This window comes from Nycticebus coucang, chromosome 4 (genome assembly GCF_027406575.1).
Source record: "Nycticebus coucang isolate mNycCou1 chromosome 4, mNycCou1.pri, whole genome shotgun sequence".
Lineage (NCBI taxonomy): Eukaryota > Metazoa > Chordata > Mammalia > Primates > Lorisidae > Nycticebus > Nycticebus coucang.
The window spans coordinates 94,495,987-94,510,150 of NC_069783.1; the positions used below are offsets into that span (position 1 = coordinate 94,495,987).

At 43.6% G+C, this 14,164-nt stretch overlaps 1 protein-coding gene across 3 annotated transcripts in view; it reads right to left on the reverse strand.

Annotated features, from left to right (window-relative positions):
* AFF3 (ALF transcription elongation factor 3) overlaps window positions 1-13,957 on the reverse strand; it is a 565,722-nt gene extending 551,765 nt beyond the window's left edge. For 2 of the 3 annotated variants that reach the window (XM_053588376.1, XM_053588374.1), the window contains exons 1-2: window positions 11,122-11,156; window positions 10,853-10,969 (exon numbers count right to left, since the gene is read on the reverse strand). In XM_053588376.1, the coding sequence (XP_053444351.1) occupies window positions 10,853-10,905 (53 nt within the window). In that variant the 5' untranslated portion in view covers window positions 10,906-10,969; window positions 11,122-11,156. Of the gene's footprint in view, window positions 1-10,852; window positions 10,970-11,121; window positions 11,157-11,807 lie in introns of those variants that run through there. The other variant, XM_053588375.1, reaches the window with a different exon arrangement.
* Window positions 13,958-14,164: the final 207 nt, after the last annotated feature.

The following is a 14,164-nucleotide window of genomic DNA, read 5'->3' on the forward strand; positions in this document are numbered from 1 at the left end:
AGGGCTAGAAATAGGGTCTATTCATGTCTGTCTAGGTCAATATGTTGCTCATCTCAACCCAGAAATCGATAAATTCTCATGAAGGGAGTTACAAAGAGCAGCTTAAAGCCTTCTCTACTGTACACATACTGTGCTACCTTATTGTGTATGCAGGTAATATTTTAGGACTTTAAAATATCACTTTCATCCTGCTGAGGGATAAGAGAAAGGAAAAGAAGAGAAATTAATTTATGTAACTAATTACCTGCCTAAATATTAGACACCAAAATGCCACACTTCCTTCTAGACTATAAATATTTAATTATCATACTTAGAACTTGTTAATTCAGCCTGGGAGCTGAATTTTAATTCAAGGTGGGGGTGGAGTGGGGTGAGAGTTGCTAGGTAGTAGGTAAAATTCACCAGCCCTCCCACTGAAGGCTTTTCTAAAGCATTCTGCTCATACTGTACTAACAGATTAAATTCTACCTATTAAAAAAAAGTAAAGGAAGTCACCTACCAGGATTACTTCTCAAAAGAACTTGTACTATGCTCTAGGGAAGGAATTACCTTTGATGAAAGGAACACAGATAACAAAGTCTTTGTGGCACCAGCTGAGCTGTCCTCTCCTGCACATGGACATGCTTCTGAGCAGGATTTGGCAGGCTCTGCATGCAACTCTGTACTGAACTCCAAAATATCCCACAGTGGATGATGAATGGTGCTCGGCATGCATGGAATTTATCTGCATCACCCAACATAACCTGAGCCCAGGTCATGCAGGCAAGACCGTGGGCTTCACTCTAGAGAATCACATAGCTTGAGCCACAACCAGTAAGTACAGCATGGTAACATATTAACCCATTTGATTTTATATTAAAACAGAGAAGGCTATTGCCAGTGGATATCAGTTGGAGTCTTGTGGTTTTCCCATCTCGGCTGATGTTGCAATCTATTTCCTCCAGATGACAGGCAGCTCACATATTTTGCTGAGAGGGTCTCCCATGCTACATCCTCCCTTCAGGTGAATCCTCATCTCCACCACCACCACAGAGGAGGAGAGGATGATTAAGAGGAAGGACCTAAACATTTGGATCCTGAGGAAATGGGGACAGCCTGGCAAGGAAGGTCTCCCTGCCTCATCCCTGGAAAATCAGAGCTTCTATTTCAGTAAACTACGAAGTCTATGGCCAAGAAGATACCCGCTTCTCAGCCTGAGGTCAAGTCGTCAACCTTCAATAGCACTTTCCATCTCAGCAGTTCTGAGAAACAACTCTAGCAGGAAATACAGCTGGTAGGAAAGGAAGCATGTGGGGCCGTGCTGACAACCTATCTTCTTAGCCAAGGCAAGGGTCCCAGACCAAATGCCTGAAAATGCAAAGTTCATAATGCAGCTGACCACCATCAGGGGCTTTTTGTGTTCTTAAGAAACTCGAGTGTTTCTTCTTTCCACCAGAGTATTAAATCTTGAATTCTGAGTCCTTTTTGATTTTTTGCAAGTTGTTTACATCACCTGATTACCCTGTTATTTGTACTATATATTGATAACCGGGTTTTCTTCAATTTGAAAGAAAAGGCATTCATTTGATGGCAACAGTACCAAAGTAATAAGGCACCAGTTCCTTTCCTTGTATATATAAAGCCTCACCTATCTCCAGGCTTGAGGGCAATTAACTTCCCTCTTTTCTTCCCTCCATTGGAAGGAAAAGTTGAATTACTAGAAAGTAATGTTGCATCACCCAACATAACCTGAGCCCAGGTTATGTTGAAATGGTTAAAAACATTAGTCAGATCACATAATAGACCACGATGTATAAGGCCATACCATGGCCAATAGGAACCTAAATAAAACCTACGGCTTTAAACAACACTAAACACTACGGCAAGCACTACCTCCAGTGGCTCACCCAGGTCTCAAGGTTACAAGATTTCATTTGTCCCACTATTCCTGAAAGCTCAGGTTTTCTTTTCCAAATCTGAAAAAACCCACAAGTGTTTAAATCCTATCCGGCTTTCCTATATGCAACTATTTTTCTGGTGACACAGGACTAGAAATTAAACATAGAAACTGCAGCTAAATTTGATGACCTAATGGACTCGAGATACTTTGGTACTGGCTCCGAGAGAGGATGGCTGGCCAACAGGCTACAGAAGGTCCCAGACTAACATGTCTAAGACCCACCATTGGAATCTGAGTTGTGGTTTCTCCTAGGATGCTAGAAAAGTTGCAATTTGAAGCTAGAGCCATGGAGTAGTACAGTAATTCTGCAAATGCCTGCTCCCATGCCTTCCCTCCCAAACAGATAATGGCTAGGAGAAAATGAGGACATTTGGTCTGATTCTGGGCATCCACAGGACGTAGTGAGAGACTGTCCACAAATCCAAAAGTGTGTATAATACTCTCAGCATTTGCTCCTGCTGCAGCAGAGAAGGACTGACAAGAACTGAAAAGCTATAAAAAGTGATTAGCCGATTTATTACAAATTGTGTTTACTTAAGTTTTTATGTTTACTTCCCACTATATCCCCACTAGAATACAATTAACCACCCCCTCACTTATCAGAATTGTATTAGAAAGACTCACAAAAATAAAATAAATGCCACATCTAAATGTAACCTTCAATCAAGCTTTATGAAACTGTAATATTATTACACAAAAGCCTCCCGAAATAGGAAGAAAAAAATGCAGTATTTCAATATTTCAAAGGAGCTTCTTTTCCAAAAAAATTTTTAGACATTTAGTCCTTGCGACTCAAAAGTTTGGTCTATGGACTAACACCATTATCTGATAAATAGTTAGAAATGCAGGCTCCTGGCCCAACCCTGGTCCTAATAATCAGAGGGCGTATTTTAACAAGATCACTAGGTTATCTGGATGCACGTTCAAGTTCTAGAAGCATTCCCTGGATGAGAGTTAAGCATATTGACCTTACGCTCTCAAAAAGCTTTCTATATCCTGGGTCTTTTCTTCCTCTGGAAACATTCTACAGAAAAACAAATATATTTTGAAATTCTAAAACAAAAACAGATTATTTACTGGTGATGATCCACTACAGTAAAGCCTTTTTTATATCTGAACTGCCAGGCAACTAATTAACACTTCAACGAAGATTGACAGAAAATTTGTTCTGTCACTTCGTAACTCAGGTAAACAGTACAGGTATGACAAGAAAAATGTAATGAAGACCAACAGACTCACATTACAGTCCTCTGGGGGATTTCTGAAAACTAATTTCCTGTCCATAAAAAAAGGAAAAGTAAAATTAGTTTCAGTATCAAGGTAAGCACATAACTCTAAACTAAGTTGCTATGTTAGAGCGGTCTCCAAATTACAGTCATTTTTGTTTATCTCTGCCAACAATGAGCCTCCTGGGAAGAAATTACATGAAGAAGTTTAAGTGCCTTCTATGCCATTCTCCATGTGTGAGTGGAGACATTGCAGAGGGGAAAATACACAAGTGAATACAATTAATGACTTCTCCACTCTGATTCCTACTACCCAGAGATGGGAATGCGCGTTGAATTCTGAAGTTGGAAGGAACCTCAGAGATAACCTGTTGCTGCTGGTCTGCTTATCTGGGAATGTCTTTCTGCAGAGTCAGGACACTGTGACCAGCCCACATCACATCACTGTTTAAGTGCCCTCACACTCACTGATCTTACTCCTGCCTTTGAGCAACCCAGAATAACTCTATTCTCACTTGCCAATTAAACACCTTCAAATAGTTGAGGCGCCTATCAGGTTCCCAGGTGTTAGTACCTTTATACTAAACCCATTCAGTTTCTTGGATTGCACGCTTTCCTCTTAGTCTGGCATAATGGTGTATTTTGTTTCTAGTGATTATAATTAGCCTGACATAATTTAATGAAACCAACAGAGCCAAATGAAGTCATTTGATGTAATGGTTGATAATGCAATACATTCTTAGTAAAAGATCAAAAATTATGTAATGGTTAATATATCTACAGATCTTAGAACTACAACCATAAGTAAGGACACATTTATCTGCCGGATTGTGATACACAACTAAGAAAAATTACCAACCTTTTCCCAAAAACGTCTCTGGGTCCCACTGCCAGGGACAGAGCTCTGTACCATGTGAACTGCTGATACTGACCCAATGTGGCCCTTCTGTATCCTTCCTTGTTTACGAAAAAGAGACATCTTGAACGAAGCAAAGGATATAAAAGAACTACATTTGGCATTCACAGAGCAACTGACACTTTTATTACTTAACATCACAACCTTGAGGTAGGCCAGTATAAGTGCTGTCATTTTGTAAGTGATTAAACCAAGACTGGGAATAGGAAATGAGAAAAATTGTGAGCTGCCCAGGGCCAAACAGAAAGGAAGATTAGAGCCAGCTGAATTCAGAAACCTCAGTTAAATTCCCAAACAAAAGGGAACAGCCAACACTGAAAAGTTTTATGGATTTCACTTTGAAACAAAACAAAACAAACAAAAAAAAACATTACATTACCATTAAATGATATTAAAATCATCTTTTATGGCCTTGATTTTTCCTCCAAGTTTTTATTCTCAAAATAAATAAAATTTAAACAGGCAAATCTATTCCACATTAAAAATTCCGTTCACACACAAAAAATTCTGCATTCCAAACTGAGATTAATTTTTTTTTAATTTGACTATTATCTTAACCTGTATTAAGCCAAAAGGCCTCATTCAAGTTGCTAATCTAAAGTGTCATTGATTAGACTCACTCTGGTTCACAAGGACATCCTCCCAAAATAGATCTTAGCATTTTATAACCCTCCTACATTTTCACTAAGGAAAATCTGGAACATAGGACGGAATCCTTTCCCCACACACAATACTCATCTTCACCACCATCAAAAGACATTTGGTTAAAATTCATCCGCATATCCAACAAGCATCCTCCCTAGACCCCTCCTCTCCTTGTGGCCCCCAGCTCAGCTGCAGTCCAATTTCTGCCCCCTGAATTAACCAGTCTCCCCACCTGCTTTCTCCAAACACTCCCTCCACAAGGCTGGGAGTGGATACTCAACAGTGGATGCAGCACTCCACTGCTTCCCACGGACCCATCCTACCTCTGCCATGGCGGTGACTAACCCACCCTAGCCCTGTTTCCCCTCTTACGGGTGCATGCTGAGGTTTTCAGCCAATGAGAGCTGCTACAGACCGGACCATGCAATGTTAGGGCCACATGTGGCCTTTTGGATCCTTGGGTGCAGTAAGGCCTTTTGACTAAGTCCAAATTTTACAAAAAAATCCTTTTAATAAAGGGACTTGTTCTGTGAAGTTTGGATTCGGTAAGAGGGGGCACACTTGGGGATCTGGAGGGCCACATACGGCCTTGAGGCTGTAGGTTCCCCACCTCCACGGGCTCTGTGGAGTTTTCTGACACTGTGTGGCCTGGGAAGTCTAACCACAGAGGCCTGGCAGAAGCCCTAGCATGGGAATGTCCATTGGCAGTTACTGTGAAGTGAACCAAGAGCATCTGTGGACACTAGTGGGCAGCCTCGTGTGTAGACCAAGATGTTAGTAGCTCTGCTTCACTGCCCTCCTCCTACCTGTGTTAGTTAACAACTTTATCTTCACCAAACAAGCTCCAGGCTTTAGTCCCCTGAATTCTATCCAGTCTTCCCTACATGTGGTTTTCCTCCCCTTTAATTTACTTCTTCTGCAAATCTACTTCTCCAGGACTCCCCTAATTGCAATGCCATTCCCCCCAAAACATCCTCTCTCTACAGGATGTGCCCATCCCACCCACCCCCAAGGAGGCAGTGTCAGCTTTGGACTGAAGATATTTATGGGTATGATTTATTCTCCTGTAAATTCCCAACAGATACTCTCTCTTTTGCATCCCCTACAGTTGGTTTTTTTAAACTGCAGGTTCCACCCATGGATGGAAATTTTTTAAAAAGAAATGAGAACAGAAAATATCAAAGGGCACTATACACAGTAAGAATAAGTGTTATTTCAGGCATTCTTGCTTCAATTCTGTATATGCATGTACATGAGGGTGGTGGGCTGCAATATTACATATTTTTGTGGCTGTGGGTCATGACTATTAGAAAACCACTGCCCCACAGTACCTATCCTATAGTACAGCCTAATACTCCATAAATGCTTATTGAATTGAACAAATTGGTAAGTATGACATGATTTATAATAACTCCAAAGGCTCCAGTATAAAGTACAATGCCTATTTGAAGAAAACCATATGGATTCCAGTTAATATGAAGCTATGGGGGAGGGGAATGGATAGTATGGACGATCTAAATACTTAGTATCGTATATTGATAAACTTTCTCTCCAATAATTAAAATGTGTTTATGTTTAAAGAAGATTACATATAAATTTGATTAAGTTCATTTTGGAACAAAAAATTCTCTGACTCACTGAAACCACCTTGTGATTAGAAAGTTCTGCATCTTTCTACCGAGGGCCATAAAGTGAGACTCTGTCTCTACAAAAAAAAAAAAAAAAAAAAAAAAAGAAAGTTCTGCATCTTTAAGATACGTAGTATAGGTAATTCCACCATGATTCATAAAAGAATCTTTCAGAGACACCATGAAAGCCTTTGTTCAAGTTCTTTCTTTGCTCAAGATGCCTCTATGTCCTCTCAATACCCCACCCCCACCGTCTGTAAAAATCCCATTCATCTTTCAAGACTTAGTTCAAAGGCCACCTTTTTCATGGAAGCCTTTTTTTGAACTCAATTTTTTTCTGTCCCTCCTCCACCACCCACCCTAGTCCCAAATATGGTCTCTTTTCTGAATCACCAGTGTCAAAAACTTCCTTTTTCATCTGTGTTCTTGTCTAAATCCCCTTACTAGACAGTAGTACACATAACCCAGTCTTTACTCATCTTTGCATCCCCCACAGCAACCAGCACAAGGTCTTGTACTTAAGAGATGATCAATAAATATTTGTTAAGTGAATAAAGCAACAGTTAGCCTGTTCAAAGGGATGGTCATTATTTTAAAGGCCCTGAGGAATGGCTTATACAACTAGCAGCTAATCAAAAGCTGGTGGACCGCAGGAGGAGGAGCAGCAGCAGAGGAGGGGGCGGCTGAGTGGTTGCATTGCTCCTCTGGACATCTGCTCCTATAAACTTACTGAATCCCCAACTCTTCCAGACGCTAGAGAAGCTACGAAGCTGGGGCCTCAATAAGCACCTTCACCTCATTCCAAGTTTTCCATTCTTGATCCGTACCAGGAAAGGGAAGTGGAATTAGTATTAGAAATTAGGGCTACCCTTTCAACTGTAAGGTACGGCTGAAAAGAAAAGTTGAAACAGCCACTTGGATTCATTCAGGCTCAAAACCCACCCTGAAGGATGTGCAAAAAGGTAAAGGAGGTAGTTCTTGAATTAACGATTGTCAGGCTTGGTGCCTATAGCTCAGTGGTTAGGGCGCCAGCCACATACATGGGGCTGGTGGGTTCGAACCTGGTCCGGGCCTGATAAACAACAATGACAACTATAACAAAAAAAAAAAAAAAAAAAAATAGCCAGGCATTGTGGCAGGTGCCTGTAGTCCCAGCTACTTAGGAGGCTGAGGCAAGAGAATCGCTTAAGCCCAAGAGTTTGAGGTTGCTGTGAGCTGTGAGGCCACAGCTCTCTCCTGAGGGCAACATAACAAGACTCTGTCTCAAACTAAAAAAAAAAAAAAAAAAAAAATTAATTGTCTATGTTGATTACATTCAACAGTACTGAACCTATCCCTTCATATTGCCTATACAGTCATTTGAGGACAATCCTGTAACCGCTAGAATAAACTAGCTCAGGTTCAAAGCCATAGTCAACTAATAAACTGGTTTGTTTTACTGAAAAACAGTATCCACCATTTAGAAAAAGTTGTCAGGGATTAAAACAATATTCTCCTGCCCTTAATCCATACCTCCTCCTCCCTCCAGAAGAAAAAATTTTTATATGATGAATTAAAGAAGTTTTAATGGTCTTTATTTAAAATGAGTATCTTTTATGAGTTAATTCATAATTAACAGGCATAATTTCTAAATAATGGTTTTTTGCTTTTAAATTTTTTAATTTTACATCAATATCATTCAGGCCTCTGACCTTTTCTTTCTTTGATATTTTAACAGAACTTTAACATCCAGTATATCAAGGTTTTGCTTTGTAGTTAATTTCAAAGCTGTCCTCATAAACTGAGAGACACCTGAAGTACTCTAGAAAATGCACTGGATTTGAAGTCAGAAAACTGGGCTTTGAAGCTAATTCTTGGTTCAAATATAGCTGTTCTACTACTAGGTGTGTGACCTTAGGCAGGCTTCCTGATCTCACCAATCCTCAATTTCCCTGTCTATAAAATGGGACTAACAACAGCACTTACCGTTGTGAAGATTAAATGAGGTGAAATATGCATATGCCTAGAACAATATCTGGTAATGTTTTTAAATGGTAAATGCTAGTTTTTAAAATCTGCTGTCATTTGTTTTATAGTTTCAGTATGGTCATTGAACAGTTCAAAGCTTCCATTTCCTCATCTAAAAATGGGACTACTACCACTTACCACTTCAAGGATTGTTAAGATAATTCACATATGAAAACAGTAGATATGAAAATATTAGACATACAGAAAGTACTCAAATATTAGTTATTTTGGATCACCTATCAGCTTAAAAATAAACCATAAGCTTAAAAATTCAAGTAAACCATAAAATTGAGTTAGAAAATACCATATAAAAATTCACCTGTTATCTCAGAAAACATGTGTGTTTAAAATGCATACTCAAGGAGTTTAGTTTGTTTTTAACTTATCAGAAACATAAAAGCTTTTGTAAAATGTAAATTCTAAATCTGCAAAACAAGAAACATCCCCTCAGTTAAACCAAACTGTCCTGCTGTATTGTAATAAAGAAAGCTTGCATGTTTTCATATGCCAAAAATTGATGCATTCATTAAAATATGATTGCATGTATAAAAAATGCTTAGTTTTTTGCTTTGTGAAAAATAACAAACGTACTTACTACAGCTACTATAAATTTCAAGTCAATTCAACAAACACTTATTCTGTGACATTGCTCCAAGTAATTCAGGTGGGAACTAAGGACACAAGGGGAGGCAGAGCTCAGGCCCTATGCTGGAAAGGCACACATACAGCCGATAATCTCAAAATATTATTTGTGAAAGTCATGAGGGGGTTCAATTTGAGTCGGCAAGCAGATAAACAGCATAACATATGCCAAAACAATGTTATTTCTTTTGACCAACACTGCCCTTCAAAAGCAAAAGTCATGTTTCCTTTTAAAAGTATAGTTGCTACCTGGAAATGTGTTGAATTTGTGCCAGAAACCAACGTGTCTAAATGTAAACCTATAAAATAAAAGGTATCTGTAAATGAAAGGCTGAAATAACCCCAGGAGCAGCAACACAGTAATTAGCAACTTTTATAGAGTAATAACACGTTTCATATTCTTCCTACATTGGCTTTTTGAAGTTTCTAGTGTAATATGTAAAAGTTTTATTACATTAGGGTCCATCCTTGTGTGTTTTATAGGTGCCAGCTTTAAGCAAAGCAAGATGTACTTACTCATCATGGGATCTTTTGTAAGAAACTGTTCAATAATGCGCTAGCTTTGTGTCCAGTTTATTTTGTTACACCTGTCTTTAGGAAAATAAAAGTCACTGGAAGCCTGTATTTATGTAAAATATACACAGATCCACATATCATCTATATGAGCCATAAATCATACAGCAATTTAGCTTTAAAATTGTCCATTGCATATTCATGTGCACACCACTTGCAGTTTTAGACACATGTGAACTCTTTACTGAATTAAAGCAAAGGAAAAAAAAAAGCTCAGTTCTACAATAAGCGATTACCAGAGGCAGAACAGAGTGCAGTTAATATGCTTGTTCCAGCAGATGTTCATCCCCGTAAATATTAAACATAACACAAGTTCCTCCAGGAATATGCAGGCAGTAATTTCACCACCTGAACAGTGCTGGTTAGAAACATTTAAGAGATAATGGGGTGGGGGCGGGTGGCCGAGAAAAAAAGGGGCAACAAGAGAGATGTTAAAGCAGCCAATGGGATTTTTAAGACACCCGCAACTGAAATTAAACTGCTTCCAGCGGCGATTTACCTACAGCAGCTCCTCAACGCGTGATCCCTGATAAACTAAACCCGGAGTGTTCCCAGGCTGCGAGCCGCGAGCGTGGCAAAAAGGGATACGTGGAGCGCCCAGTGGGGTGAGGTGGGGTACAACTGCAGAGAGGTGCGAATAAAGGGCCCAGAGGGACTGTGAACCTCGAGGAAACGAGTGTCTCTGGCCCAAGGCCTCTGGAATTCCCGCATGGAGAAACACTCGCCTCTTGCCCTGGGTGTTCACTTTTCCATCTCGGGTGGGAGTGGGTGGGAGAGGCAGAAAGCTTGCAGCCTTCAAGACCGGGCACAGGCAGAGAGGCGGCTGGAGCATCCTCTGAGGCCACTTGGCCAGCAGCACCAACTCCAGGGGGTCGCTGCTGTGAACCCAAGGTTTTCAGAGAAGAGCAGCGGGAGCAATCGGAGGTCAGGAAAGTGAGAGGGGCTGGGGGCAACGAATGAATCCCCAGGCAGTAGTGACACGTTCCTAAAATCGCTTCTTTTTCTCTCCATGGCTGCATTCTGCCCCTGGCTACCTAGATCCCCAGCCCCGCGGGCCGCCGCGAGGAAGGGGACAGGATAAGGGGCAACCAGACCAGAAGACGGCCGTGCATCCCCCGGGGAAGGCAGGAAGAGCCGCCGAGGCGGGTGCCCGGACCCACCCCACCCCCACGGCGGCCGGCAGCCCGGAGCCCCCGGCCCAGGTGAGGGCGCGCGGGCCGCCGCGGCCGCCCCTCGCCACTCCCGCCTGCCCTAAGCGGCCGGCACCCGGACTCACCACAGCGACTCGAGGTCCCATTCCTGGAGCAGGGCTAAGTCGAAGCTGTCCATGGTGGAAGGTGTCAGCGCCGCCGCCGCCGTTGCTGCCGCCGCCGAGACTCGGGCCGCCCGCGCGCTGCAAGGAAAGGCGCCGCTCAAGGTGCATCCCGACCGCGCCCGAGCGGCCGCCGCCGCCCGCCCTCCGCCCGCCCCCGGGTCGGGACTCCCGGCGCCCCCCGCCCCCGACTCCGGGCCGGCCGCCCGGGCAGGAGCGGCCGGCGCACTCACCCGCTCGCCGGCTCGCGCGCAGGCACACTCACGAGAGAGCGGCGAGCTCGCCGCGCCGCCGCCGCCCCCCGCCCCCGGCCCTGCGCCCGCCCCTCCTCCCCTTCCTCGCGGCGGCCCGGCCCGCTGCAGCCGCCGCCGCGCTGCGCTGCGCCCGCCCGCCTCTTTCTCCTCCGGGAGGCGCGTGTGCGCGGGCGAGGCCGAGGCGCGCGCGCGCCCTGAGCCCCGCGCCGCGCCCGCCCCGCGCGCCCCTGCGCTCCCCGCGTCGCTCCTCGGGGTCCCGCGGCGCCCACAGGCCGCGCCGCCCCTCTCCGCCGACTCCTGCAGCCCGCTCGGCCCCCGGCAGCGCGGGGGTGTCTGGAGCCGTCCTGCCAGCGGGAAAGGATGGCAAGGCGGCGGCGCCGAGTGCGGGGGGCATGCTGAGCCGTACCCGGCCTGCCGCATCTCTCTGCGGCTCGCCCTCGCCGGCCCCACCCGCTCCTACCCGGGCTGGCCGCACTTCTTTTGCGGCCCCAAATTTACTTGACCCTGCTCGGCGCCCCGGCGTGTGTGCGCAGGATGCAGAACTGGGTGGGCGCTGGGCAATTCCCTGGCCGCCACAGGCGCAGTGAGAGTTAAATGTAAACAAATCGTTTGAAATATCTGGAGTCCGTAAGTTAAGCGAAATAAAGCGGAAGCGCGGAGGAAACCTCTTCCAACGGGACCTGCTCTCAGCTGCAGTGTGGCCTGCAGTGGGGGGTCCCGCTCATCTTCCAGCTGGCCTGTCCTTGGAAGCTAACCTCCTCTTTTTTTATTTCTTCCAGGGAAAAGGGACAGATGAGGCCTCTGGGTGTCGACTGCAAACTTCCTGCCCCATCTCCAGTCTGGAGAGGGGACGATTACTAGCTAGAAGGATTATAGAGTATCATTGTGGCTCCTAAAAAATCAAGTACTTCTTATTACTTATCTGATTTTAAAGACCGCTTTTCCCTTTCACTTACTTTTATAGACAGACTGGGAACTGCATGTCTTCATCGGAGCTGCCGCTCTGCTCCTCCACAGCTGCCCTAGAACCGGAACCCTTCCCCCTCTGACTCCTCTGACCTCTTGGCCACAGCTCTGGGAGCCTCACTCAGGATTCCCCAGCGTTCCTGGAGAGAGAGCAGCACAGAGCAGTGCAGCTCTGCCTCACCACTTTCACCAAAGCCCTTATTCCCTGCCTTAAACGGAACCCTTTCCAGGGATCTCCCCTTTGTTCCTTTGCTGGACAAGAACCACCATTGAGGCCGCCAGAATTTTGATCCTCTCGAGTAGAAGACACAAGATCCCTCCAAGGTCAAACATAGGAGTCACCCTCCTTGCCTCTGAATGAGGATTAACAAACTAAGTTCTGAGCACAGGTAGAAGACCAAAAGGCCAAGGAGAATTCCTCTTTGAGATTGCCTTACAAAATGCTCAGCCCCACCCACTTCTCCCCAAGCTCTGAAAGAGTCCTCCCTTCATTAGCATCCATAACTAAGGTGCAAAATGGAAAGTGCTAAATAAAGGCCGAGTCCACATCAACAGAGTCTGAGAAAATGGATTGTTATTTTACAAGCTGACAACTCCCAACCCTTCAACTCTTCCCACTTAATAGCTGAAGACAGTAAGCAACAAGGCTACAAAAGCACCGGAGCATAGGAATATAGGAAAAGTACAGGTGTGAGTGGCTGGCTTCCCTAACCCCAGTCTACAGTGTATTTGGAGAGAAGGAAAGAAAAAAAAATTGCCCTCCTGATATCTCCTTAACGTGAGCCTTGTTGGAAATGTTAGCTTTGGCAAAAGTGAAATGGAGACATTGAGACAGCATTCCCAGGAACAAAGGCTGGGGGTGGAGAGCTGAGGGTGGAGGAGAGAGCAAGAAGAACATCCCCTCTCTGGAAGAACAGCAAGTTCCAAGGCCTGACAAAGAAATGTGTCCTGTTCCTGTGCTCCTGTCTGCAGCTGGGAAGCTTCTCCAGAAAGGAGACCTCCCTGCCCTCACAGGGATCTGGCTTTCCTTCCCTCCCCACCACATCTGTTTATACAAAGGAGGGCCGCTGAAGAACAAACAGAGCCATGTTTACCGCGAGTCCCACGCGGGGCTTGAAGCTCAAGATACGGATTTGCCCCACCACGGAGGCTGAAGATAAATAGATGGTCCTAGGGAAGGAAAAGGGAGAAGGCACGGGGTGGTAAAGAGGTGGTTGAGGGATTTACTCACCAAAGGCCTCTCCAAAAATGTAATGGACAGATTTACATTTGAATTTAAACTCTGTTGCCTGGTGATAATATATGAATGTACTTGCATCTAAGAACTTTCACTGTGGATATTTAAAAATGTTTGTTTAGGAACAGCTCTTATTTTTTGTATGGGGCCTCTAATATGGGGATAGTTGTATTAATACTTTATTTCTAGTTAATACTTTCATATATGGTGTCTACTTGGAAAATAGGGGCTTTTGAGGAGACCCAAATCATAGTTGTAGACTGATTTTTACTAAGCTGTCATGAAAATAGATTAATAGTTTTTATAAGTAAAATGTAGAACAGCTAATGAGAGCTTTTATGGGAGATCTTTATTATTGTTGTTATTATTATTATTAATCTGTTTAATGAAGCTATTCCTATTATACTCCAGGCCCTGGTTACACAAACCAAAATGAGCACTTACATGATACAATGGTATATTTCAGAACTATTAAGAAAAGAGTATAATTGTGATGGATGTGTTAATCAGTTCAATGTAAGCATTTCACATTGTATATCAAATCAGTATACTGAACCCCATAAATGCATCAATGTACACAGTTATGATTTAATAAAAATAAATAAATTATAATAAAAAACGAGCACTTAATCTAGTTGTCAAAATTTTAAATCCTTAATACAAAGTAGAAAAGGGGCTTGGACTTTTGGGGATTAGGATGTCAAAACTAAAGGGGAAGTTTTTATTCTTTTAAAGAGTAAGAGAGTACCTAAATTAAAAATAATAATGAAAAAATAGTGTTTCCTATGAAGCTGTTGTAGCTTTTGTGCTTCCTATAGC